Source organism: Homalodisca vitripennis, chromosome X (assembly GCF_021130785.1).
Source record: "Homalodisca vitripennis isolate AUS2020 chromosome X, UT_GWSS_2.1, whole genome shotgun sequence".
Taxonomy (NCBI): Eukaryota; Metazoa; Arthropoda; class Insecta; order Hemiptera; family Cicadellidae; genus Homalodisca; species Homalodisca vitripennis.
This window is the reverse complement of record NC_060215.1, coordinates 22,713,040-22,741,009: the sequence shown is the minus strand read 5'-3', so window position 1 is coordinate 22,741,009 and position 27,970 is coordinate 22,713,040. Positions and strand designations below refer to the sequence as shown.

The 27,970-nt window shown below is 32.5% G+C and overlaps 1 protein-coding gene across 2 annotated transcripts; it reads left to right on the top strand.

Moving 5' to 3' along the window:
- The first annotated feature begins 18 nt into the window (after window positions 1-18).
- Window positions 19-27,114, top strand: LOC124368770 (RISC-loading complex subunit tarbp2-like). Of its 2 annotated transcripts, XM_046826122.1 has the most exons (5): window positions 19-339; window positions 15,895-16,475; window positions 17,399-17,418; window positions 17,527-17,605; window positions 26,957-27,114. In XM_046826122.1, exons 2-5 carry the CDS (start codon window positions 15,916-15,918, stop codon window positions 27,033-27,035), a joined length of 738 nt encoding a protein of 245 aa, XP_046682078.1. In that variant the 5' UTR covers window positions 19-339; window positions 15,895-15,915; the 3' UTR covers window positions 27,036-27,114. The 2 variants fall into 2 exon arrangements, with proteins under 2 accessions (XP_046682078.1, XP_046682077.1); XM_046826121.1 differs by having other exon boundaries at window positions 27-339; window positions 17,399-17,605.
- Window positions 27,115-27,970: the final 856 nt, after the last annotated feature.

Sequence of the window (27,970 nt, the reverse complement as noted above, 5' to 3'; positions counted from 1 at the left end):
ATTTCGTCAAACACTTCGATTGCCCGGTACGAGAAGAGATGTTGTGTCGCAATGAAACAATCGCTAGGAACATCTCGGCAAAAACCTCTCGGTAAGAACCTCTCGTTAAGGGAATCACAATCGAAATGTCTCGAGAGGTCCAAACAATCGAAACGTTTCGATTGTAACATCTCGTAATCGCGCATCACTAGTTATTTTCATTCAGTTATTCCCACCACTACCATTGAACACACACGTGAGGAGCTCGTACCACAGGGGCACTGCACAATTGAATTTGGCTGTTGGAAGCAGATCTGCAGATACTGTCAAAGCAAGAAAGAAGCAGGAGAAGAAGTTTTGGTAAATGTATAGACACCTCAAATCTATTTTTTTTAACCTTCAAATGTATAGGCCTAGATTAGTTTTTGAATGTAGCATTTAGTATTAAAATTAATTGTGTATCATACTTTAGTACTACCGTGAGTTTTTGTCACATTGTATTAATAAGTTAACCTAAGTTTTACATACCTGACAATCCTCGGTTGAAGAAATTAGTGCAAATTAACTGCTGTGACTATATAACAAATATAAATGATTGGACAATGAAATAAAAACAAATGTTTTAAAGTTAAAAACTTCGGTAATTATCATATTAACGGCCGGGGCGGAAAAATACGAGTTTTGCGTTAAAAACCTATTGGAATCGTCATATAGAACAAAAAAGTATAAAGTTTGATGGGGTGGAAATGAGAAATAACGAAGTTCTAGAAAATGAAAAATGAAATAACTTTTCAGTAATATCTCCATGTTCTACATCCACGTCTAGCGTCACGTGACCTTTTGTGGCCAATGATTGAACCTCGTGATGACGTCATCGGTTGCGCCGCCATCTTTGCAAACGTAAATGAAAAATAATACAGAAATGAGCAGAATTTTGATCAAAATAAATAATGTTTTTCTTAATTTCGAGAAAAAAATTAATTACGAGTGCCTCCGGCCATCAGCGCGGGCTTCGGCAGCACCTTGGGTGCTGCCCCGCGCTGATGTCAATAAAAGAAAAACATCCCTCGAGATAGTACCTATCAGTAAAATATAAAATACTAGAGGGGCTGATCAAAAATATAAATTGAAATGTAATGCAAAGGCAATTATGTAAAGTTAAAAAACTAAATAAATCATGAAAAACTCAAATATATAGATGGATCAGAGAACACATACCATTAGTGTGTTGGCGGATACAGCTGAGCAGCAGCAACAAAAAAGTCGTCTATCACAACGAAACGACAAAGTCTCCCGGTTTAAAAACACCGCACGACGAACACACACTCATTTAAAAAAATTCCATGTTCAATTATAAAAGAGATAATTTTGTTTCGGTTAAAACGTAAACTCTTTACGTGCCCTACGAAACATTCCGACACACACAATTCACTAGGGTTGGTTGAACTAGTGGATGGTTGATTCATCATTGTAAACGCACTCACTCAATCCGACCTACTGAACACGATATCTTGTGTAGAACTGACCCATGCCCCGGAGAACTCAGATAACAGGTACGTTATCAGGCTGCTATCAGTCCCGGCCGCAGATAATATTCAAGTAAACAGATTATCCAGACACAGCACACAAACTGAACATTAAAACATTAGAAACTTAACCACTTATGAATATACCCCCTAAAATCATGTTATTTGTCATTTGCACCCACTAGTACTATATATATTTTTTGTTCAGGAGGGTGAGCAGAATACGTTGATAACGTCAAATTCGTGATTTGCCGCTCTGCCTTTTACTTATAGCTACTGGTTATTTTTATTGGACAATTCGATATAGGCTATTATCCTACTTCAATATGTACAATTCTTAAACAATAAGTTTTAATAAAATACAGATACAAGAAGAATCTCGTACATTATAATTTTTAAAAAAATCAAGTTTAACACTAACGTTTCAAAATAACAAAACCAACTATGGCCTAGACTTAAGATATCAAAGAAACCTTATAATATTAATAACTTGCCCAGCTATATATCAATGAGTAACTGCTTCTGTGAAATGGAGGAAAGAATTCTCCCCATGGGTTATCAGGAGCCAAAACCACATGTTGAAGCCACTTGAGCAAATTTCGTCACTTGTCACAAATATCTCACACATTTTCCTCATTCATCGCCATTTTCAAAGTCTAAAAATATTAGTTACTTCTTGCTGTTTATTGCTTACATTAAAGTTACTATAACTAATAAGTTGAAATCATATGCTAAGTTAAATAAATCATAATATCGAATTATTCCTTCGGATAATAACATCGGACCATTTGATTAAAACATCAGAGTAACGAGTGTAGGCCGCGTATTAAAGTCTGTCAAAAAATTCACATAAAATTTATTTTAGATATTAAAAAGCTCCTTTTTAATTCTTTTTAAAGGTAAATTAATTATGTATCAAAAATTATGTAACATTAAGATTTTAATATATGAGGGTAATTCGGAATGTAAGGTCCGATTCGCGTTAACCAGACAAACAGTAAGCGAGTAGCGGAATGCGCATGCACCCTGACTCCCGGCATGCATTGCGTGCAGAACGGCGTACCATTTGCAGTGAAATCGTCGTAGTCTGCTGTTGTCTGTGCCTTTATAAAATGTTTAAAACTATTGAACGTCCCGCCGACTGTGAAATACAGTTTTTGACAGCAAGGAACGGTTCAGCGGATATTCATCGACAGATAAGTGAAGTGTACGGTTCAAATGCAATGAGTAACAGCAAAGTGCGGAAGTGGGTGAGAGCTTTTAAAGATAGACGGGAAAATGTCCATGACGAACCACGATCTGGTCGGCCGTCAGTGATCACCGAAGATTTGGTGAAAGCCGTCGATGAAAAAATTCGTGAAGATCAGCGATTCACTGTTTCTTCATTAGCAATAGAATTTCCAAACGTGAGTAGAACCACATTGTTTAAAATTGTTTCTGAAATTTTGGATTTTCGCAAATTGTGCTCACGTTGGGTTCCCAGGCTGCTTACTGAAGAACACAAAAAAAGAAGAATGGGTATTGCTCTTGAATTTTTGATCCAATATCATCAGGAAGGTGATAACCTTTTAGACCACATTGTGACGGGTGACGAGACATGGGTTTCCCACATAACCCCAGAAACGAAACGCCAGTCGATGGAGTGGCGTCACTCAATGTCACCGGTTAAAGTGAAAGCAAAACAAACATTGTCCACACGCAAGGTTATGGCGACAGTGTTTTGGGATTGCTAGTCGAGTTCATGGAGCGAGGAACAACAATAAATGCGGCCACTTATTGTAACACTCTGACTAACCTTAGACAAGCAATACAGAACAAGCGACGTGGCCTATTGACAGCTGGAGTTTCGTTGCTGCATGACAATGCCAGACCCCACTCTGCCAACCAAACCCAAAATCATCAAATCGTTTGGTTGGAAACAGCTAGAACACCCGCCATGCAGCCCAGACTTGGTGCCGAGCGACTTCCACTTGTTTCGCTACCTAAAAGAGTTCCTAGCTGGAAGCGCTTTGATACTGATGACGAGGTGAAACAAGCAGTACAAGACTGGTTATCGTCGCAGGCAACCGACTTCTATGACACCGGCATTCAAAAACTTGGAGATTGTTATGACAAGTGTTTAAACAAAAGTGGAAATTATGTAGAAATAAAATAAAAATAGTGATTGATGTCAGGAATAAAAAAAATCTGTCTCCCTTATTTAAGATTTAGGCCCTCAGAATCTGAGGCTTTTTCAGAAGCATATAGGATTTGAGGGCTCCTGATATCTGATATCCTTGGGGCTGAGTAGATACTCCCCTATGAAAAACTTTTACCTGATTTTGTATATGGCAGGACAATTTAGCTGTATATGTTCCACAGATTCTCCTGATTCCTTGCAGAGTCTGCATTCATCAGTCTGGCTGATGTAAGCCAAATTTGATGAGATGTCAATTTTGATGAGGACCCCTCGTTGCTGCGCCTATTGATGTAGGTCAAATTTGATGCGAGTGTAAATTTGATGAGAGTCCCAGGTTATAACACCAATTTGCTATGTGTCACTCCCACGTTGGTTACGATAATTTGCTGAAAGTCAGTTCTTTAGAATTATTCACTCACCATGTAGTTGTACGCGCCTTGTCACCAGTGGCACATTGTTATACCATGTTGTTCATCATAGTATCGGTCGCCATCTTGCCCAATGCTAGCTGTATTTCCTCGTATTACTCAAAAATTATTAGATTTGAATGTCTCTGGTGTTATCACCAGAGACAAGTCTGTGTATATGTCAGGGTTCCAAAATATATTAAGTAATAATTACAAAATTTAACATCACTCCACACTTTTTGTAAAAGGGATATTTAAAGAAAGTCAAAGCAAATGACCACGAGATTAGTTTATTAAATGTCACACTCTCAACAATATTATAAACTCACTCACCTTGCAGTGCTTTGATAATTTTAAAAGTCTAAACAATATCCCATCCTTGATTAAATTTCAATATACTATACAACAGATCATTACTTTCCCAGGAGAACTAACACAACCTCCTTGCTTCGAGTCTGATGGTAGAAGAACGAATCTCCGTATAATACGACGGATACTGATTCAAAACAACACTCATCACTTCTCTCGTTCAAATCAGCGTCTTCACGAATAAATTTAATTTAATTCTTTCTTATAATTGTCGAGATTTATCACGTTTACTATAATTAATCAATTTAAGTATTTCTATTTTCTTTTTATTAATTTTTCAAAGCTTTTTATTTAAATTTTTAGCAACATGTGCTTTATGACGTCATAAATTTACAAGTCATTCATACCACAATTGGCTCTTCTGCGTAATTCTATTTAATGTTTTTGTAAAACACGAATTTTGGTTATGTTTACTTCATTTTAATTAATCAAATCTTTTCCCGTATAAAGTTCAATAAATGTCTTCGTTATTAAATAAATCTCAATTCCGACAACATGTGATTCACTGATGTCACAGTCTGCCGATTCATTGACGTCACAGTCTGCCAATTCCCCGCGAATATTCAAATGTCGTAATTTGACCTGTTACACAACCCCCAAATATAAATTGATCACATATTTGTTATCAATTTATATTTCTCCTCCAATTAAATCTTTTAAATTTTTGTCCAATTAAGCTATTATTTAAATTTCTTGATAATTTTGTTTAAAAGTATTCATTTAAAAGAAAGTAAAATATCAAAGCAAAGCTTACAATCATATTACACAAATTACAATGTATTAAATGTTCACACAAATTATAATTAATATTAAATGATTACACAAATTATAGTGTACATATAAATCAATACAATTAATACAAATATCAATGAATATATAAATCAGCTACACAAATTATAATTAATATCAAATGATTACACAAATTACAATGTACATATAAATCAATACAATTAATACAAATATCAATGAATATATATATCAGCTACACTTATAATTAATATTAAATGATTACACAAATTATAGTGTACATATAAATCAATACAATTAATACAAATATCAATGAATATATATATATAAGAATAGTACTAAAGTTTTAAATATTTTAAATTGAATACTTGTAACCTCTATATGTTTTGAATATAATGTTTAACGTGTCCATTTCACATAACACAATGTTTAATACAAGTTAACTCTATCAGATTATACACTCACAAGTTATAATAATACACAAATACTTTGTAAAAATCCTAAATATATTCTTACTGATAAACAATATTGTAATATCCTTATATTGTCATCTCCTACTGGAAACATATTACATATACTATCTACTATATTACATTATCCTTGTCACATCTTATTCTAAATATTTATACAACCCTATACTAATCTGACTAATTGTCAGTTTTTTGGTTCAAATGAATTTTATACTTTTTATTGTTTTATCTGACGGTTAAGGTCAGATATTTTTATGTCAGCCCGTTTTTTGAAAAGGTTTATTTGTCATTATTATGACGGGGCATGGGCTGACTACACGGGAGCCTACAATATTTTGAAAGAAAAACTGGCTTATTCCCCTCAAGGTTAAATTTTGACAGGTAAAAAAAAATATTTATATAATTGGAGGGGTTATTCTTTTATTGGCACATTTCATTAAAGAGAAGGTCACAAGTTTTATTTCATAAACATGTATTGTTTTTTTTATGTGCTTCTCTGTACATTCATCCATCCACACAAGCCATTTTATAGACCATGTTTTAAACATTTCTTAAATAAAATGGTCTCATTCAGCATCAGTATGGTCATTCACACTTAAAGAGTTTTCATACTCTTATTCTATGAATCTCTTTAGTTCCCTTACATTACGGATCCCAAAGAATTCATTATTGTCTAATCTGGTTAATGCATATGCATTTTCTCTTTTAATGCCTGCGATTACATATGGTCCTTCATAAAGTAAGAAATATTTTTTAATCTTCTTATCTAATGCATTTGATAAAATATGGTTTTTTACTAATACTTTGTCACCTATTCTATACTTAATTGGATTTAATTTCTCATTGTGTCTTTTATTCCTTATTTCTGCCTTACTTATTAAGTTTTCCCTTACCATTCTAATTTTATTCAAATGATTAAATTTACATTCAATTGGAAACTTAATTATTTTACTTAGAAAATTATCAGATCTTCCAAACATTACTTCATATGGTATTGCTTCAATGGTGTCCTGTACTGAATTGTTTAACACATGTTCAGCAAATAACAGAATGTCAGGCCATTGAGTATGTCTTTTATGACAATATATCCTACAAATTTTATTTACTTCTTTATTTGTCCTTTCCACGATTGAACTTTGTGGGTGATAAGGTGTACTGTGATAAACTTTAATATCTAAGTTATTAAGAGTTGTGTTCCACAAATTTGAATTAAAACATGGACCATTGTCGCTGACTATTGCTTTCATTTTTCCTACTTGAGGTATAAACTCTTTAGTTACTTTACTTAATACACTTCTACTGTTTGGTTTCTTTATGGCATATAATTTCACAAATTTTGAAAAAACATCTACCATTGTTAATATGTATTGTACATTTCCTCTTCCCTTTGGTAATGGACCTATCAAATCTATTGACACCAAGTCTAGTACATTCTGAGATATTATATTCATTTGTCTACCTTCTTGTCTTACATTCCCATGTTTACTCTTTTGGCAAAATATACACTTTTTTAACTGTTCTTTTACACTTCTTTCCATATTCTTAAAAATACAATACTCTTTAAGTATATTAAATATTTTATGACCTCCTAAATGTCCATATTTTAAATGTGTAAAATTAACTAAATCCTTTTTAATACCTTCTGGAATACATACTTTCCATACATCACTATTTTCATCCTTTCTCTTAAAAATTATCCCTCTATACTCCATAAATATTTTATTTATTTTTCCATAATGAACTCCTTCGCTGTCATTTAAGATATTTTTTATATTTCTCAAATACTCATCCTGTTCTTGTTTTTTATCTAGATTCTTTAATATTTCCTTTATCTCACTATCTTTAAAACCTAAATCAATTTTGTTGTACAAAACCTTGATACTGTATTTTTCTACTGAATTTTGACTATCCTTCTGTGTAATCCTTGACAGTATGTCTGCTGGAATGTTCTCTTTCCCTTTAACAAATTCTATTTCCCTTTAACAAATTCTATTTCAAGATTAAACTCTTGTAATGCTAAAGCCCATCTCAACAATCTACCATTTGTTAATTTACAACTTTTTAAGAATGTCAATGCTTTATGATCTGTTCTCACTATCACTCTGGGATGTCCTATTAAATATGATCTAAATTTTTTACAAGTTAATACTACAGCTAACAGTTCTTTTTCTGTGATCGTGTAAAATTTTTGCGCTTGTGTTAAAGCCTTGCTATAAAATGATATCACCTGTTCCTCATTGATTTCATCTAACTGGTATAATATTCCACTAATGTTAAGGTCACTTGCATCTGTATTTAAATAAAATGGTTTGTTAAAATCTGGATGTTTTAAAATGACTGCATATAAAAATTCCGTTTTAATTTGTCCAAATGCCTTTTCTTCTTTTTCTGTCCACTTCCATTCTATTTTATTACTCAATAAATGATTTAACTGTCCTATTAAATTGCCATAATGTCTTTGAAACTTTGCATAATACAAACATAATCCATTAAACATTTGTAGTTCTTTTATGTTTGTAGGTCGCTTAAAATTCACTATCTGTTCAATTTTATTTTTATCCATTTTAATTCCTTCAGCTGAAATAATGTATCCTAAATAATTTATCTCTTTTCTTAAAAATTGTGATTTTTTTAATTTGACTGTTATTCCTCCTTCTTTTAATCTACTTAAGACCTGTTCTACATGTTTTAAATGTTCTTCATATGTGTTTGAAGTGATTAATATATCATCCACATATGTAGTTACAAATTCTGTCAAGTCATGACCTAATACTTTGTTTAACCCTTTAATGAACAACGCAGTACTAACATTCAAACCATATGGTAGTCTTTTATATTGTAAATTCCTCCCTTCGAAGACAAACGCTACATATTTTCTGGACTCTTTACTTAATTGTGTTTGTAGAAATCCCTGTGATAAATCTAATGATGTCATATATTTGACTCCTATAAACTTTTTCAATACATCATCTATGTTTATTGGTGATTCCCTATCTGGTATTATGTGTTGATTCAAATTCCTGCTATCTAGACATATTCTCAATGACAGATCCTTTTTAACTACACACACCAATGGGTTAGAATATGGACTATCAGACTCCTCTATTATGTCTCCTTTTAACATATTTTCTATTTCCTTTCTTACACCTTCCCTCTTTGAATAAGGTATTGGATAGGATCTCCCTACAAATGGCTTTTCATTTGTAATATTTAATTTGGCCTCATAATTCTTTATACAACCTGGTTCATCTGAAAAAATATCTTTATTTTTCATCAGTATACTTTTTAATTTATTTAAATCTTCATTTTCCTTTACTTCACAATGTTCTAATATTTCTAAAACCTGTTTATCCTTCTCATCATTAATTTTGTCCTTCATATTTTCTGTATGTGTTTTACATAGAAATTCTATGTTGTTCCAAGAATTTTTCAGCTCATCTTCACTTACTAATGTATTTATGTAATTGCACCTAATTAACTTTATACCATTGACTATATATATCCTCTGATTCACTGTTTGATTCAGTAAATTCAACATTTAATACTTCTTTATCTACCTCCAACTTTATCTTACCATGTTCAAAGTCAATTTTTGCATTGTGTTCTCTTAAGAAGTCACATCCTAGTATTATTCCCAAGTTCACTGCTTTAACTACTAGAAAATTTATTTGAAATAATTTATTTTCTATTTCCACCTCTATCATGACCTGTTTATCAATCTTTTTACTTCTAATACCTGTTACTCCTATTATACTTAAATTTGTTACCGGCAGCTCTAAAATTTCAAGTACACTTCTTTCTTTTATCTCATTATAATACTTTTCTGACATTATTGTCGCCTGGCTTCCTGAATCTATTATCATGTGATACTCCTCTTTATTTATTTTTCCAAGTATCTCAGGTAGTGCTTCTGCTACTGGTTTTATGGGAATTTTATTATAATTATCTTCATTGGTCAATTCATCAAAGATGTCATTTTCTGGTATAAAAACTGTATTCACCCCTAGTCTTAGTCCGGATTTTTTCTTATCTGATCTTATCAGATTTCTAAGCTCATTTGCTAGAATTGTTAGACCCTCTTTATTCAGATGTATTAAATCTTCACACCATTTTCCTTTATAGAATATTTCCTTTTCATATAATTTCACATTACAGTCTGTACTATCATAGTTATCATAATACTTCTCTGCCACTTCTAAAACTGTAACTTTTTCATTATTTTCTTTACTTTTTATATGTTCATTTATTCTTTCAAGTTTATTTAAATGATATATGTCATTCTCACCTAACTTTGGTATGGGTGGAATGGTTACCAAGATTATTTTATCAGCTTTCTCCAGTAAAACCTCTACTAGTTTATCATAATCATTACAAATATTTTTTACTTCTTTATCCCTTAATAAATAATTTGTACCTATCATTACTATTAGCTGTTTTTCTAAATTATTTGTATGTTTTAGCTCTCTGGTCAACTGTTCAATTGTCTGACCCTCCTATGCATAAGTTAATTCTCTTTCCTCCTTTCTCTCTATATTCACCTCTTAAATTCATTATTTTCTCCCCAAATCTCCTAAGTTGAGAATCTCCTATCATTTGGTATCCCTCAAAATTAGGTTCCTTTTTCTCAATTGTTTCCTTCATTCTAGCCTTTCCTACCCATTTGTTTTCCATCCTGTTTTCCTCTAGTCATCTATTACCTCTCATACTTCCTCTTCCCCTTGTATATTCATATTGATCTCTCTGATGCCTCGTTTCGTTGTTTTCATACCTTTCTTTCTCCTTTCCATAATCATTTGTATCTCTACCCCTATTATTGCTTTGTCTTCTCCTATCATTCTCAAACTCTAGTCTCTCCCTATTATATGTGTTCCTATTGTAGTATGAGCCTACTCTAGTCAAATTATTTCCTCTAATATTCCCTCTAACTTGTGTCCCTCTATATGGTGTATCTCTATGTCCTAAATTCTTGTATTGATTTACATTTTTATTGAGTGTTGTCTCATTTCTCATATCAAATGATCTGTCATAACTTCTATATGTGTCACTATTCAGTATATTAAGTTGATTCAACAGGTTTTCTAGATCTTCTGATCTTTCAACATTTTGGGCTGCAGCAATTGCACTACTTATGGTTCTAGGAACATGTTTGCTTATATATGCTAGGAATGTTCCCATGTCAATTCTAGTTTCCAAATAATGGCTTTTATTATAAAATTCCAATACATAGGTTACTAGATTATCAAATCCAACCCTGTATGTACCGTTACCCATTGGTTCTTTTTCAAATTTTTTCTGTTCCCCTATGGACCAATATTTCCCTTTAAAACTCCTATAAAATTGTTCAAAGTTTTTCCGATTATTTATATGCTGTCGCCCCCACTTTCCTGCTTCATTTTTCATATATTTTAAGATTATCAATACCTGGAAGTCCCATCCTTCTCCATTTTTCTCTATATATTTTTTACAAGCTTCCAAAAATTCCATAGGATGTACATTATTTTTTATTGGATCAAATTCCAATAAGAATATTTCTGTGTTTGCTGGTTGGCTTATTCTCATGCCCACCATGCTTTGATTTCTCATCATATTTTCTAGTTGTGTTTGTTTGTTTTCTAATTTCCCTAGAGTTTCATCCAATCTCTTATTCAGGGATTTTTCTACCCTATTTCCCATGTCCTCTATTTCCTGTAAACTACTGCCCGTTACTGACTTGTTTTCTACATCCCTAGTAGCCTTACCATTTTCTGTATCCTGGTCAAGTTCTAAGTTAGTTCTGTCCCTATCTACTCTACCATTTAATTCATCTAGTCTTGTTTTAAATCTCTTATTTATCTTTTCTAATCTTTGATATATTTTCTTTTTATCATCCTCAATGTGTACAAACCTTTTCTCAATTTCCCTCATATCTTCTTCTCTTTTATCTTTTAATTTCTTTATCTCCGTAGTAACCTCTCCTCTAACCTGACTTTTAAGTTTATTCCTGTCACCTTTGTTTTTCTCAGCTTGTTCGTTTATTTCAAGTCTGACCCCCTCCTCCAAGTTCTTTAAGTCTTTATTTAAAGTATTTAAGTCTTTATTTATCTCTACTCTCATAACCTCCGTTGTCTCTACTATTTTATTGTTTAACTCACCTCTCATCTGTTCCATGTCTCGTTTTAACAGTTCATTACTTCTTTGAATTTCCTTTTTTAGTTCCTCATTATTCTGATCTATTTTATAATTCAGATCCCTTAATCCCTCATTATTTTTATCCATCTTTTCATTATTTTTATCTATCTTTTCATTCAAGTCCTTCCTTAATTCCTCATTATTTTTCTTTAACTCCTCATTATTTTTATCCATCTTTTCATTATTTTTATCTATCTTTTCATTCAGACTATTCATCATAGTCCTCATGAATGCAATAAGACCTTCATCCCTATCAACTCCTACTGGACTACTGACTCTGCTAACCTCATTCTCCAATGAATTTCTGTCATCTCTTGTCGACACCTCCTGTTCTACTGTATTAGGGGATGACCAACCTAAAAACCCTGTATCTCCTGAGCTATGAAGATCTATTTCTATTGATCTAAATATTGGTGTGGGCCCTTCATTATTTTGTTCGCCTTCCATTTTGTAGTCTATGTTTAATTTGAAAATTTAATTTAGGCCTTATTTTTGTTTTATTAGCCTACCAGGAAAATTTTACCAATTTATATTATAACTAGGTTGTTCAAAGTTATCAAACTTATAGACTAATAATAATTTGTCATACTTCTTCTAGACACACACCTGAAAATACAATTTACAATTATATAAAAACAGTAATTTTCACTTAGTCTAAAATATGCTACCACTAACCTACTTAAATTAGTTGTGGAAGTTCGAGCCCTCCAGTTGGTGCGCCATTTGATGTAAGCCAAATTTGATGAGATGTCAATTTTGATGAGGACCCCTCGTTGCTGCGCCTATTGATGTAGGTCAAATTTGATGCGAGTGTAAATTTGATGAGAGTCCCAGGTTATAACACCAATTTGCTATGTGTCACTCCCACGTTGGTTACGATAATTTGCTGAAAGTCAGTTCTTTAGAATTATTCACTCACCATGTAGTTGTACGCGCCTTGTCACCAGTGGCACATTGTTATACCATGTTGTTCATCATAGTATCGGTCGCCATCTTGCCCAATGCTAGCTGTATTTCCTCGTATTACTCAAAAATTATTAGATTTGAATGTCTCTGGTGTTATCACCAGAGACAAGTCTGTGTATATGTCAGGGTTCCAAAATATATTAAGTAATAATTACAAAATTTAACATCACTCCACACTTTTTGTAAAAGGGATATTTAAAGAAAGTCAAAGCAAATGACCACGAGATTAGTTTATTAAATGTCACACTCTCAACAATATTATAAACTCACTCACCTTGCAGTGCTTTGATAATTTTAAAAGTCTAAACAATATCCCATCCTTGATTAAATTTCAATATACTATACAACAGATCATTACTTTCCCAGGAGAACTAACACAACCTCCTTGCTTCGAGTCTGATGGTAGAAGAACGAATCTCCGTATAATACGACGGATACTGATTCAAAACAACACTCATCACTTCTCTCGTTCAAATCAGCGTCTTCACGAATAAATTTAATTTAATTCTTTCTTATAATTGTCGAGATTTATCACGTTTACTATAATTAATCAATTTAAGTATTTCTATTTTCTTTTTATTAATTTTTCAAAGCTTTTTATTTAAATTTTTAGCAACATGTGCTTTATGACGTCATAAATTCTTTTAACTTCATCATGACCTTGAATCCTACTAACAGCTTAAAACAAAAAGTTTTTCATAGGCTTAACAGAAAATGTAGATTGTTAAAACAATATTCCCTAATCATGTTTTATATAGTTACAGCGAACAAAGAGTAATATTAAATATATAAACAGTTAAGTGGTTTGTTTATGGTCATTCACACAAATGTATTAAAAACAATGGGTTCATTCATTGTCTTAGACTGGATATCATTTCATCTTTATCAATACCATATTAAATTGCTTTGTAACTGTGAAATCTTTGTGCTTCTGTGTCAACCTTGATTAAAATGTCCTATTCTTCGTTACCAGGAGGAATATCAACCCAATTACTGTTGAATTTTCAACAAAATGAAGGCCTTAATTAGTTTTGTGTTAACTTTTTACGAAATTTACAATTTAATGTTTTAATTTCAGTGAACCATAAACCAATGTGAAAATTTATAATAAAAACTGTAATACAGTGTTTTTGTGGTGCATCAAATTGATTCAGCTTGCAAGTACTTACTGTATATTTTATAATTGCTTATTATAAATTATTAAGTTCTCCAATTTGGTCAGAATACATGAAAAGAATAAATAACTAACTTCTGTGTTCATATAGTAATATCATTATAATAATAAGAAATAAATAATTTATTTTGATCTTAGTTTTCTATATTTATACAAGCAAGGTTTGTTATAACAGTATGTCCTAAAATACTTAATTTTATGCATATGTTTCTCTTTGTGTTATGTAATAGTGTTTTACAAAATTAAATATCAACAGTTGTTGATGGTAAAATAGCTCATTTGTTATACACAATCAGATGGTATGTGTCAACATCCTCAAATAAGATATCTACAAAAATTTCCAATCACATTCAACCATTGGTAGTTTTAATAACCAGGTGGTATTTTCAACTTTTTATTTTTTGTGTGATATGAACTCTAGACCTGGCTATAACTTTTTCCTGTGCTGGCAGGTGTATATAAGCTGAATTGCAAAGATTTTTATGAACTGCCCTCAGACAGGTTTTTTATATAGAGGGAAAGAGACAAGAGTCTCCTTATTTAGTCTTGAAAAGACCTTTGCACCTCCCTTATTTAAGATTTAGGCCCTCAGAATCTGAGGCTTTTTCAGAAGCATATAGGATTTGAGGGCTCCTGGTATCTGATATCCTTGGGGCTGAGTAGATACTCCCCTATGAAAAACTTTTACCTGATTTTGTATATGGCAGGACAATTTAGCTGTATATGTTCCACAGATTCTCCTGATTCCTTGCAGAGTCTGCATTCATCAGTCTGGCTTAGACCCACCTTCATAAGATGTTCCCTTAGAGGGCCATGTCCTATCAACTAGTCGTATATCCTCCTTTCTTTGTTCAAGGAGTGTTGACCATCCATTACCAGTTGAACCACAAAGTAATGTAAAGCTACTAATAAATAGTCTTGTAGGTATTTGGTGTAATTTCATTCAGACGCTGAGGAAGGTGATCTGGATCTAAACTCAACTTTCACAAATAAAACCTATTATCAAATTACCATTTAAACTTTTATGCATGACCGAGTGGTTAAAAACATTCGGCATAGGTCACATTATGGAATTCTTAGTCATTATCTTCGGCGTGTAATTTTGTAAACCACTATTTAAAACTTTTAATTTTTAACAACAGTTTAATTGGACAGATTTTGTTAATTTACAGCTGTCTGTGCCTGTTCTTTGAAGCACGCAAACCTCAAAACTACCGAGGGTGATCTTTGTAAATTTTAGAACTTATTTTAATGTGTAATGAATAAAATCATTGTAATGTGTAGAAAGTAAAAATATGTTAAATAATACCTTGGTCCCTTATGTGTAAGGTGTAAATTAATCTATGGTTTATTGTATGGGGCTGGCCGGTGGATGATGGAAAGATATGGGTTGAATTGGGGGGAGGGGATGGAATTACTAAATACGGGCATGATCATGTGACAAAACATATAAAAAAAACTTCAAATATAATGTAATAAACTATAGACTTTAATATAATCCAATAAAATACAGACTTTAAATTTTGCTTGAAACCTCATTTATACATAGATAATAATTAGTATTTGATTGTGTATATCCAGTCATTAAATTTGACTGAGCATCATTGAGATCTACCATTCAGTAGTCTGACAAAATTTCTCTTTTGTAAGCCAAAAGTGAAAATTTCCTTTTTGATTAATTGTCTGTTGGTTTATCTGCCTGCAAGATATTTGAAAGTTAAATGAGCTATAAATTTGAGTGTTAGTTTATCTGTCTGTAGGACATCTTGAGAGTGAAATAAGTTATAAATTTCAGTTTTTGTATGCGACCTCAGCGAAGCCTGCTACATGACATGCAGGTGTGCTGGACACCTACATTGTAAGAAGTAAGTTGTTGAATAATTAATAACCTTAAATATCTTGATTTCAGATATACATCAGATAAAGAAAAATGACTAACAAATTAACAAACCCAGTTGGATATTTACAAGAGTTTTGTCAAAGGTACAGGACAGCAAAATTCCCAAATTATATCGAACTACCAGCAGTGGGACCAGATCACAGTCGAGAGTTCTCTTGCAAGTGTCTTTTTGATGGATTTGAAGTATCCGGCAAAGGTATTCAGAAAAAACAAGCAAAATCAGATGCGGCAAAAAATATGCTCCTTTTATTGGAAGAAAAACATTACTTTGATAAGTTTGGTATAAGTGAAACTGACAGTTGTTCGTCTACTGGAGTCCAACCAGCAGCTCAACATATTACATCATCCTCAAAAAATCCAATTTCAGCCTTGCAAGAATATTGTCAACAAAATAAGTTAATGTTACCAAAATATGTTGTAAACTCACTTTTGGATGGTTTTATATGTGAATGCTCATTTGATGGTTCAAAAACTTTCGGTGAAGGTTCTAATAAAAAGACTGCAAAAACAGAATCTGCATCAAAAATGTGCCGTAATTTAGGAATTTTGTTTTGTGGAGATGGTTTGGAAAAAAACATAAAAGATGAAAGGTAAGTTATCAGATTACTCCTTTTAGTACCATAAATGTACAACACTCAAATTCTACAATAGTTCAGTTTGCATAAGGCTAAAAAAATTAAATTAACTTTTTATTTGTAACACATTTGAGTATGCATTTGTTAGGCCTTCCTAATTTAAAATACATCCTTACATAATAGATCACATAATGGCACCAGATAATTTAGTATAGGACATCTTCAGCTTATAGTTTGTATTCTTGTACAGAGATATTCATTCCAAAACGTACAGACTGATCACAGTCCATATCTAAATACAGTATATTCCACCTAGGCTGTTAGGACAATCACATTTGAACTACCACCGGATCTTTTGAGCCGTGTATGATGTGTGTAAGTATGATGAAAGAGAGGATCAGGGGCTATCTGGTATCAGTCCGTAGTAATCTTAACAGTGGGAGGTTCCTGAAATAACATTCAGCGACAGGAGTATCAATGAGAATGAAATTAGTCTGAAGTACTAATGTTACAGGTTTTCATCCAATCCTTTAACCCTTTCCACTCGGTTTTCCTGGTTCTTGATGTTCTGTTTTACTTGCATGTATTTTTAGAGGAAATGCATGGTTTTAAACTATTGTTATGAACTTAATTGGGCTACTAGATATGTTTTACTTTTACATTCTGATTAGGCATTTAGCAAAAATTATCAGAAAAACAAAAACAAAAAGTATAAATTAGTATTTTTTGTTGGGCAAAAATTAAAATATACAAAACAAGTTTTAAATCACACATAGTATATACATCTTTTGAAATACTTATCTATTTACATAATTATGTTATTTTAAAATTAATGTATGTCATAGCACATGCCATTGGCATTGTAAATAAACTGTTATATAAAATTTTACTTATGAACACGCATAACAATATTTTAAAAATATCTTGTTATTTTACAGATTTGTCAAACCATCAGTTGATGATCTTCAAAGTTTCAAAGCTCTGGAATCCTTAAGTCTTAAAGATTCTGTTGTAGAAGGTGAAACCTTCACTGGGCAGCAAACGCTTGAAATAACTAGCTCTGAGAATGGAGCTGTTTGTTCTGCCTCTGACAGTAGTGAAAGGAAGTTGAGAGAAGACCAAGCTTCAGGCAGTCACAATCCCCGGTAAGTTCTCTAATACTTACTTTAATACATCTATGATTGAGTATTTGTTGTACTGGGGCTTCTTATCACTTTTAATTTCATTACAGTCTGGTTAGTAACTAGTCACATCCTTCTAGTTGAGGTATATCAGGTATTTGAAAAATGTTTTACACAATGTATTCAGTGTGCTTTTTATAATAATAAAAATAATGATAAATTATTTTTAGTGTGTTCATAAGAATGATTTGTATGGTTTCTAGACATACTTAAAGAGTTGAATTTGTAGATATTTACATATTTTATACTTTTACATTGCTAGAGCTAAGATGTTTTCAGATTTTCATGCTCACCCTTTCAGGAGTAATTACGTAATTGTACATCACCATCGACACTATGCATGGGAATAAATTTAATATGTATAGGATTATACTCAGAAGTGAGGTGTTTTTTATTAAATTTTAATCGTAAGAGTTATATTTAGTTACAAAATCAATACTTTCAATATACAGGGTCCATCCAAAACCAGTGGCCACCCCTGTCATTTCTAGACAGTTTGACCAATTGAAATAAAAATTTGAAAATATTCATAGTTTAATGAGACCTATTTTTTGGCGTAAAAAAAATGTCCTCCTTCCCCCTAGGCCACCCCAGCTCAAAACTTTCAAATGGCAATCCCCCACATGTACATTGTTGCAAAGGGAATAAAAAAAGAAAAATGTTGGTACAAACCCGATGTCACTATCTCCCCTAAGGTGGCGGCCACTAAATGGCGGAAAATGGTATTTTCAGATATTTAAAATGGGTTTATATGAAATTTGGTTTGTGAGGTTTTTCAAGTCAATAAACATGTACCTGATTTTTACATATTAACTACTTGTTTCTAATATGGTAGTATCGGAAAACGGGGAAAAAGAGGTTATTGAGAACTAATTGTAATCTTTACATTTATTTACTCCCAATACAATAATTCATAAGCATTTGTTTGAAAAATGAAGGTTTTAATAAAAGAAATAACTACTACTCACACTGTCAGCTGTACTAAAAAATAGACAGATGTGATATTGTACTGCCAACATAAATTCTGAAATACTTTGTAATGATCACAAGATAAGCTACCATGTAGTAAATCTTTTTATTCATGGGAATTGTTTAGTAAATAAATATTTTATGAAAGTGAGCTGATATGTACATGTTCCTCTTTTTGTTTAATACTAGTACAGGCAGATAACTGCCTGCTCATCCTAAAAGAGTTAACAAATACAATATGTCACCAGCTGGGACTCGGATGTTTCATACACTGCGATTAGCTAATATAACTAACGTTATATATACTAGCTATCGGGTGTTAGTCACATCAATACACAAGTTGTAGGGTGTCAAAAGTGAAAGCAAACGCAACCCAATTCACAATTGATACTAGATCAAAACATATTCACTCAACATAACGTCATACAACTAGCTATGGGGTTGGTCACATCAATACACAAGTTGTAGGGTGTCAAAAGTGAAAGCAAACGCAACCCAATTCACAATTGATACTAGATCAAAACATATTCACTCAACATAACGTCATACAACTAGCTATGGGGTTGGTCACATCAATACACAAGTTGTAGGGTGTCAAAAGTGAAAGCAAACGCAACCCAATTCACAATTGATACTAGATCAAAACATATTCACTCAACATAATGTCATACAACTAGCTATGGGGTTAGTCACATCAATACACAAGTTGTAGGGTGTCAAAAGTGAAAGCAAACTCAACCCAATTCACAATTGATACTAGATCAAAACATATTCACCCAACATAACGTCATACAACTAGCTATGGGGTTAGTCACATCAATACACAAGTTGTAGGGTGTCAAAAGTGAAAGCAAACTCAACCCAATTCACAATTGATACTAGATCAAAACATATTCACTCAACATAATGTCATACAACTAGCTATGGGGTTAGTCACATCAATACACAAGTTGTAGGGTGTCAAAAGTGAAAGCAAACTCAACCCAATTCACAATTGATACTAGATCAAAACATATTCACCCAACATAACGTCATACAACTAGCTATGGGGTTAGTCACATCAATACACAAGTTGTAGGGTGTCAAAAGTGAAAGCAAACTCAACCCAATTCACAATTGATACTAGATCAAAACATATTCACCCAACATAACGTCATACAACTAGCTATGGGGTTAGTCACATCAATACACAAGTTGTAGGGTGTCAAAAGTGAAAGCAAACTCAACCCAATTCACAATTGATACTAGATCAAAACATATTCACCCAACATAATGTCATACAACTAGCTATCGGGTGTTAGTCACATCAATACACAAGTTGTAGGGTGTCAAAAGTGAAAGCAAACTCAACCCAATTCACAATTGATACTAGATCAGTCATACAACTAGCTATCGGGTGTTAGTCACATCAATACACAAGTTGTAGGGTGTCAAAAGTGAAAGCAAACTCAACCCAATTCACAATTGATACTAGATCAAAACATATTCACTCAACATAATGTCATACAACTAGCTATGGGGTTAGTCACATCAATACACAAGTTGTAAGGTGTCAAAAGTGAAAGCAAACTCAACCCAATTCACAATTGATACTAGATCAAAACATATTCACCCAACATAACGTCATACAACAAGCTATGGGGTTAGTCACATCAATACACAAGTTGTAGGGTGTCAAAAGTGAAAGCAAACGCAACCCAATTCACAATTGATACTAGATCAAAACATATTCACCCAACATAACGTCATACAACTAGCTATGGGGTTAGTCACATCAATACACAAGTTGTAGGGTGTCAAAAGTGAAAGCAAACGCAACCCAATTCACAATTGATACTAGATCAAAACATATTCACCCAACATAACGTCATACAACTAGCTATGGGGTTAGTCACATCAATACACAAGTTGTAGGGTGTCAAAAGTGAAAGCATACATCACTGAATGAATGCACAATTATTTTTTCTCACACTGTCTCTGATTGAATCAAACTCTTTTCAAATGTATTGTAAAATGTGAAAAGTATAATTGGTTTTGGGTTGAAATTTTGGTGAAATATAAACTTTTGTATGATCTAAAACCCAAACTACCATTATTTTGTTTGTTGTTCTTTTAGCCAAAAAGACGATCTAGTGATATATTGTATTGATCCTGTATGAGTCCCATGAATTTTTGATGAATTTTTCACAAAAATATACACAACTGAGTAATAGTTTTGAGCTTTAAAAATGGTACAGTAAGTATTAAAGTATGTAGTACGTAAAATATAAAAATCTTACAAGTTATAGACCTAATTGATTAAGAAAATCTTTTTAAATAAAAATGTAAACTCCTGAGCTGTAAGTGGTGAACTATGAGTGTTTTTATGTCAAAGTACAGAAAAGTATATAAACTCTTTAAGTATGTCTATAAAGCCATGTAGGTCTCAGTGTTGTTTTAGTCTTAGGAGAACTTGATGAACACATTTTGTATGTAAAGTAAAACTTTTAAGCTGAACATCTTTAATGGAGGGGGAAGATGAATGAGTTAGTCTTATTCAGTAGTAACACACACGTCTAATGTGATCACATAATTCAGTACATTCTCCATGAAACAAAATTAATAAATCCAATTTTCTTTTAAATAATTCAATAACATTAAAATAGATATGATTTTTTTTACCACAAAACTTAAATGTCTGCTTCATGATGTATGTTATTTTTGATAACTTGATTAAATTTTTATGTAGGATCCTTCCTATTAATAATTTGTACCATTAATTTCATCATCAAAGATGATTTTTATACAAATGTATTAAAAGAGTAAGAAGTACAGCTTAGTATAAACATAGTATTTAAACGTATTGTAACATTGTTTTAAACGTTACTGCAAATGGTTTAATTGACATATTTGATTTTTGCATACCCTTAATTATTATAATTATTTACAATAGTCATATACTGCCAGAACTTAAATATGCAATTTAAAAACATGTTAATCTCATATAATTAAAATTTGTCCATTGGTGAAAATAAAACTTGAATTCAGCATTGAGTGCCCAAATTAGAACTAGGTTTTATTGTGCTAGAAAGAAATCTAGTTGGTACTTTTAATTCTTATTGCATTTTTTGGAAAGTTATTATGTGCTTAATACTTTAAACAGTAGTATTATTATAGTACTCATCTAGGTTAATAATTAATACCAGAATAAACACTTGGAGGAAAGGAAGACATATACACATTCTGATAAACAATAATAGACAATAGATATATGAGATAGGCCAATATAATTATAAAGCATGTTATAATAACATGCAATTAAATGTAAGAAATGGAGGTTAGTAACGTGTTAATTTACAATTTCACACAGGTATTCAATTTTACACAAGGAAATCTCAATATTATTGATTTTAAGGTATTTAATCTCTTTTTAAGTTTCTGTTGTTAAAGCTCACATAAATTAAGTTAAACTAAAAAATAACTTCTAAGTAACTTGATTTCCAGAATGATTACACTTATGATTATGATATGTTTATTTAACAAACATGAAAAACTAACAAACACAAGAAGATTGAGCATGAACATTTAATGAGTGACTAGGGAATATGTCCTCAAAAAAATTGTCTAATGTACAATTCTGTGGGTTTAATCTCCTAGCTTAATTGTTAACTTAGATGTAATTATTACAATTAGAAATGTGTATCTTGGCTAAATTAAAAAATGTAAGAAATGTTATCACAAAAATAAGAAACTTTATTGTAAACATCTATTCTATAAGATAAGTTAAACACAACTTATCTTATAGAATAGATATTCTTAATTAATGAGGATTCAAGGGTCAGGGTTAGTACGTCAAAGGGCAGTCCTCTGTCTGTGCGATCTAAGAGGACACAAAGTTACAGTAATAACCTTACCAAAGTTCAGTAAACACTTTCATTATATTCAGTTGAGCCTTTTGATAGTCTGTTCCATCAGTTTATTTCATATGGATGGATCATTTTTATAACATTGTTCTGAGAATTGTTCATTTTCAACCACTACAATATAATAATTACGATTATGTAATTGGTTGAGCATCAGCAAAGATTTTCACTATTGGTGTTGGAAAAATTTCATTTCTGTCTGTCCATCCACATATATCAAAAACTAAATGGCCTACAAACTCGAAATTATGCATGAAGCTTAATTTCTATATGAAGAACACTGAATTCAATTATGGTGCCTCTCACTCTATGCAGTTTGGCTAAACGTTAACAAATATTTGTAGTGAATATTTATGCATTGGTCTTATGGGGTGAGAAACACAGTATACTCTTTAAAGATTGTAACATGTAACATATTAACACATGTAGCCTAATTATCTCAATATGGTCAACATCACTTTATGGTGACTTGGTGTGAAGAATTTATTACTTAAGATTTCATCTGTTGCTTGAAATTATGTATGCAATTTCATTTCTACATACACAAGAGTGGTTTAAACCATTGTATATCAAACCATGGAATTTGGATGAGCATCATTGAAGCCCCATCACTCAGTAGACTAACAAAGTTTCTGTTTTGATTGCTGGGGACGTTAAAGTGTAGTATGCAGCACTTAGTGTGCCGTACTGTGTCCTTGTGTTCTTTAATGTATCAATGTTCAAAATATGTATTAGTATTAAACAAAAATTACTCCATCATTTACAAATTAGTTGTGTCATAGAATATTAAAAAAGATTCAAGATAAAATGCCAAGTAGAATATTAATGGAACTGTTATTTTAGGATGATTTCAGTCATTGGGGTCTAGAAGAAGAAGTGGAATGAAGAATATTTCTTAATTAAATTAAATTTAGTCTTTGATAGGTTCATGTTTTTATTTATTTGTGTGTGTGTGTGTGTGTGTGTGTGTGCGTGCGTGCGTGTGCGTATGTGTGTGTGTGTTACTCTTATGGTTTTTGGGATCAAGTTGTATTTTTTATTACATGTGGAAATAAGTTTATTTTTTATGCAATAATTATAAAAAAGGGATGAATAATTATTAAAAAAAACATATCACTACATGTTATGTTATATTTCAATGTGACTTAACTTGGGTGTGCAATTGTAAACGCAATGTTACTGTTGTTAATATTATTTGATTGATTTTAAATGGCTGTGATTACATAATTTATTTCTTTGTGTGGTCAAATAATACTGATACTTAGATGCACGCATAAAATAAATAACACTACTCAATTTTGAATAAAGATTAACCCTAGAGTAGACGGGCAAAAAGAGTTACGTATCAGGACGGGTTGGGTCTGACAGACCCAAATAAAAACAATGAAAAAAAAATATGTTTTAACCAGTTTATTAATATAAATTTATTTTTACATTAAAATACAGGCATGACTGTATTAGTATTGGCTAGTTTTAATGTCTTAATTAAATGAAGAGCTTTTATAAAAAATAGCTAATTAGATCTTACAAATTTACTTAAAATATTAAACGTGTTCAAAAACACGTTATCCTTACCATGATGTGTATATAAAAATTAAACTATACATATTTTTGAAATAAGAAAGACCTAAATAATAAAACAAAAATTTAAAATATTTCTGTAATAAAATTGATTTCTTATTATATAGGCGTTAAAAATCTACTTTTGCAAATGTACATTTCCGTATACAGGAAAGCAAAATGAAGACAAGTACTGTTCTTACTCTACTAATAGATATTTACACAATAAAACCTATCATTTTATTACTATAACTAACTTAATAAGGGGCAAATAATAGTAAATTACTTTCACAATCAAAGATACAACCTGTAGGTGTCGGTTGTGTCCTTATCTTAGATCTACTCAGCGCAATCCCGGCACAGCAGTTCCGCATGAGACAAGCACAGCCACGCTTTACACTGCTTACAAAAAACTTGGTTTTGCTGTCTTTGCACAAAGAGCACCTGCCTCATTTTCCTGGTTCAGGGGTTTCTTTTGCAGGAATAGGAGTTCCCAAAAATTTTGCAGCTAAGGCTCGAATTTCCCTAGGTAAGTTGCCTTGTTGTGCCCGAAGTGACATGTAAGGTTGTAAGAGTGACCGTCCCTTCCTGTCACTTTCCTCTTCATGTTGTCCTGCTTCACAAACTTCATCCAATCATGGTCACTGTATATTTTAAGTTTGGATCAGCGTCATCAGATTCACTCTCACTGTCTCGTAACAATAGTCTGTCAATATCACTGGTTCTGTCAATATGTCTATGAGCCATGTTGATTTAAATGGTCTAAAACTTCATTACAATAAAAAACAATCGTATATAAACACTTTTCCGATGTAAAATAGGCGATGAAATAAAATAAGAATAATTCGAAATATCTGTAAAAACGTGACGCCAACGGACGGGCTGGGCCTACCAGACCCAAAACGTAACCAATCACTTACTACGCAAAGACTGAGATGTGGGAAACAAACACAATGACGGCAGAGCACTATGTGGAGTGTTTTGGAAAGCTACACGGAGTTTCGCCACCGTGAGTCACTTTGACCTTGAAGATCTGAACAAAACAAAACCGCCTGGGTCTCACAGACCCAGCCCGTCTACTCTAGGGTTAATTTAGTGCTAGAATTGTTTGGTTGTCCCAAATCAATATTAACAATGCATCTTATTTTCTTAGTACACATTTTCTTATTAAACAACAGTATTTGTGATTGCATTAGGAAAAAATAAATAGATAATGGGTTAAATTGTTCAAGACTATTTGTACAGTTATATATTTAAGAGCCAATTGTACTTGTTGACACCTTGGTTTCAAACCCGTAAGAAGAATGTTAAACTTTAAACATTTTTCATCCCTTTTAATTAATTTATCAAGTATGCTCCCAGACCTTACCGACTGACCATGCTGCACAGATCAATGGTAGACACTGTGCTCCATGGTAGTCAAAGTGAACTTACAACTGGCTATGCTGCATAGACCAGTGGTAGACACTCTGCTCCTGGGTAGTCAAAGTGAATGTACATACTGGCTATGCTGCACAGACCAGTGGTAGACACTCTGCTCCTTGGTAGTCAAAGTGAACTTACATACTGGCTATGCTGCATAGACCAGTGGTAGACACTGCTCCTTGGTAGTCAAAGTGAACTTACATACTGGCTATGCTGCATAGACCAGTGGTAGACACTCTGCTCCTGGGTAGTCAAAGTGAACGTACATACTGGCTATGCTGCATAGACCAGTGGTAGACACTGCTCCTTGGTAGTCAAAGTGAACTTACATACTGGCTATGCTGCATAGACCAGTGGTAGACACTCTGCTCCTGGGTAGTCAAAGTGAACGTACATACTGGCTATGCTGCATAGACCAGGGGTAGACACTGCTCCTTGGGAACTTTATCTGCTGAGGGCAGAGACACAACGAAGAAAGGCGCAAAACTTTTGGTAGCCAGTAAAATGCTAGGCAAACTCATCAACGATTCAAATGGAATAGGGTAAGTTATCAGATTACTCCTTTTAGTACCATAAATGTACAACACTCAAATTCTACAATAGTTCAGTTTGCATAAGGCTAAAAAAATTAAATTAACTTTTTATTTGTAACACATTTGAGTATGCATTTGTTAGGCCTTCCTAATTTAAAATACATCCTTACATAATAGATCACATAATGGCACAAGATAATTTAGTATAGGACATCTTCAGCTTATAGTTTGTATTCTTGTACAGAGATATTCATTCCAAAACGTACAGACTGATCACAGTCCATATCTAAATACAGTATATTCCACCTAGGCTGTTAGGACAATCACATTTGAACTACCACCGGATCTTTTGAGCCGTGTATGATGTGTGTAAGTATGATGAAAGAGAGGATCAGGGGCTATCTGGTATCAGTCCGTAGTAATCTTAACAGTGGGAGGTTCCTGAAATAACATTCAGCGACAGGAGTATCAATGAGAATGAAATTAGTCTGAAGTACTAATGTTACAGGTTTTCATCCAATCCTTTAACCCTTTCCACTCGGTTTTCCTGGTTCTTGATGTTCTGTTTTACTTGCATGTATTTTTAGAGGAAATGCGTGGTTTTAAACTATTGTTATGAACTTAATTGGGCTACTAGATATGTTTTACTTTTACATTCTGATTAGGCATTTAGCAAAAATTATCAGAAAAACAAAAAGTATAAATTAGTATTTTTTGTTGGGCAAAAATTAAAATATACAAAACAAGTTTTAAATCACACATAGTATATACATCTTTTGAAATACTTATCTATTTACATAATTATGTTATTTTAAAATTAATGTATGTCATAGCACATGCCATTGGCATTGTAAATAAACTGTTATATAAAATTTTACTTATGAACACGCATAACAATATTTTAAAAATATCTTGTTATTTTACAGATTTGTCAAACCATCAGTTGATGATCTTCAAAGTTTCAAAGCTCTGGAATCCTTAAGTCTTGAAGATTGTTCTAGTTGAGGTATATCAGGTATTTGAAAAATGTTTTACACAATGTATTCAGTGTGATTTTTATAATAATAAAAATAATGATTAATTATTTGTTGTGTTTTCATAAGAATGATTTGTATGGTTTCTAGACATACTTAAAGAGTTGAATTTGTAGATATTTACATATTTTATACTTTTACATTGCTAGAGCTAAGATATGTTCTAAAGCAAACGGCTCAGATGGTGTTCGGTTAAAAATAGTTGCTGATTCAACCACTTTCTCCTGAGAGCCTTATTTGGAACAGCTTTAGAATGAAAATAAAAAAAATTGAGCAAAAAAGGAAAAATTGTTATTGAAGACAAAAAGCGAGATAAATTTAGTGACTCAAAGTAATAATTAATATGACTTCAGGATGAACGGAAGAAAAAAGAAAATTCATAAAGGTATTGTTACTGAACAAGAAACTCCCCCTCTAGAATATTTGCTTTCTAAGTGATAGTCATGAACAACACCAGCTGGCATGGTGAGGAGAATGGTGCATACTTCGACATAAAAAGTGCTCAGTCTGTACCTGGGCCACAGTGATAACAGTGCCATGGCTCCTCTAGATAAACCTAAAACATGAACAAACAGCAAAGATGATAGTGACAGTATTGTCCAATCTAGTAAGAAGATAGAGAGAGTGTACAACAAAATGTGTGAATTCCAAGCTGAGAGGAGGGACATGGGTATTTCTTCTGAACTCATGAAAAAATTGACACCACCAACTTCCGCACCGGTTGCCACCCAAGGTAGCTACGCCACTGGTGTGGTGTTGAATTAGAACATCTATTCTCTTCAACAATATACACGTAAGAGCTCTGTAGACATTCACGTATCTCAGAAGATGGGTCTGAAAATGTTTGTGACGTTGTTGGGAAAAGTGTCTTTTATCCTGAATTTTGATGTGAATGATATGGCACAG

Excerpts from the sequence above, each read along its gene's own strand:
- LOC124368770 (XM_046826121.1), top strand. The coding sequence starts at position 15,916 with ATGACTAACAAATTAACAAACCCAGTTGGATATTTACAAGAGTTTTGT. Across the intron at positions 16,476-17,398 it reads AAAAACATAAAAGATGAAAG|ATTTGTCAAACCATCAGTTG; the intron begins GTAAGTTATCAG and ends GTTATTTTACAG. Across the intron at positions 17,606-26,956 it reads TCAGGCAGTCACAATCCCCG|ATTTGTCAAACCATCAGTTG; the intron begins GTAAGTTCTCTA and ends GTTATTTTACAG.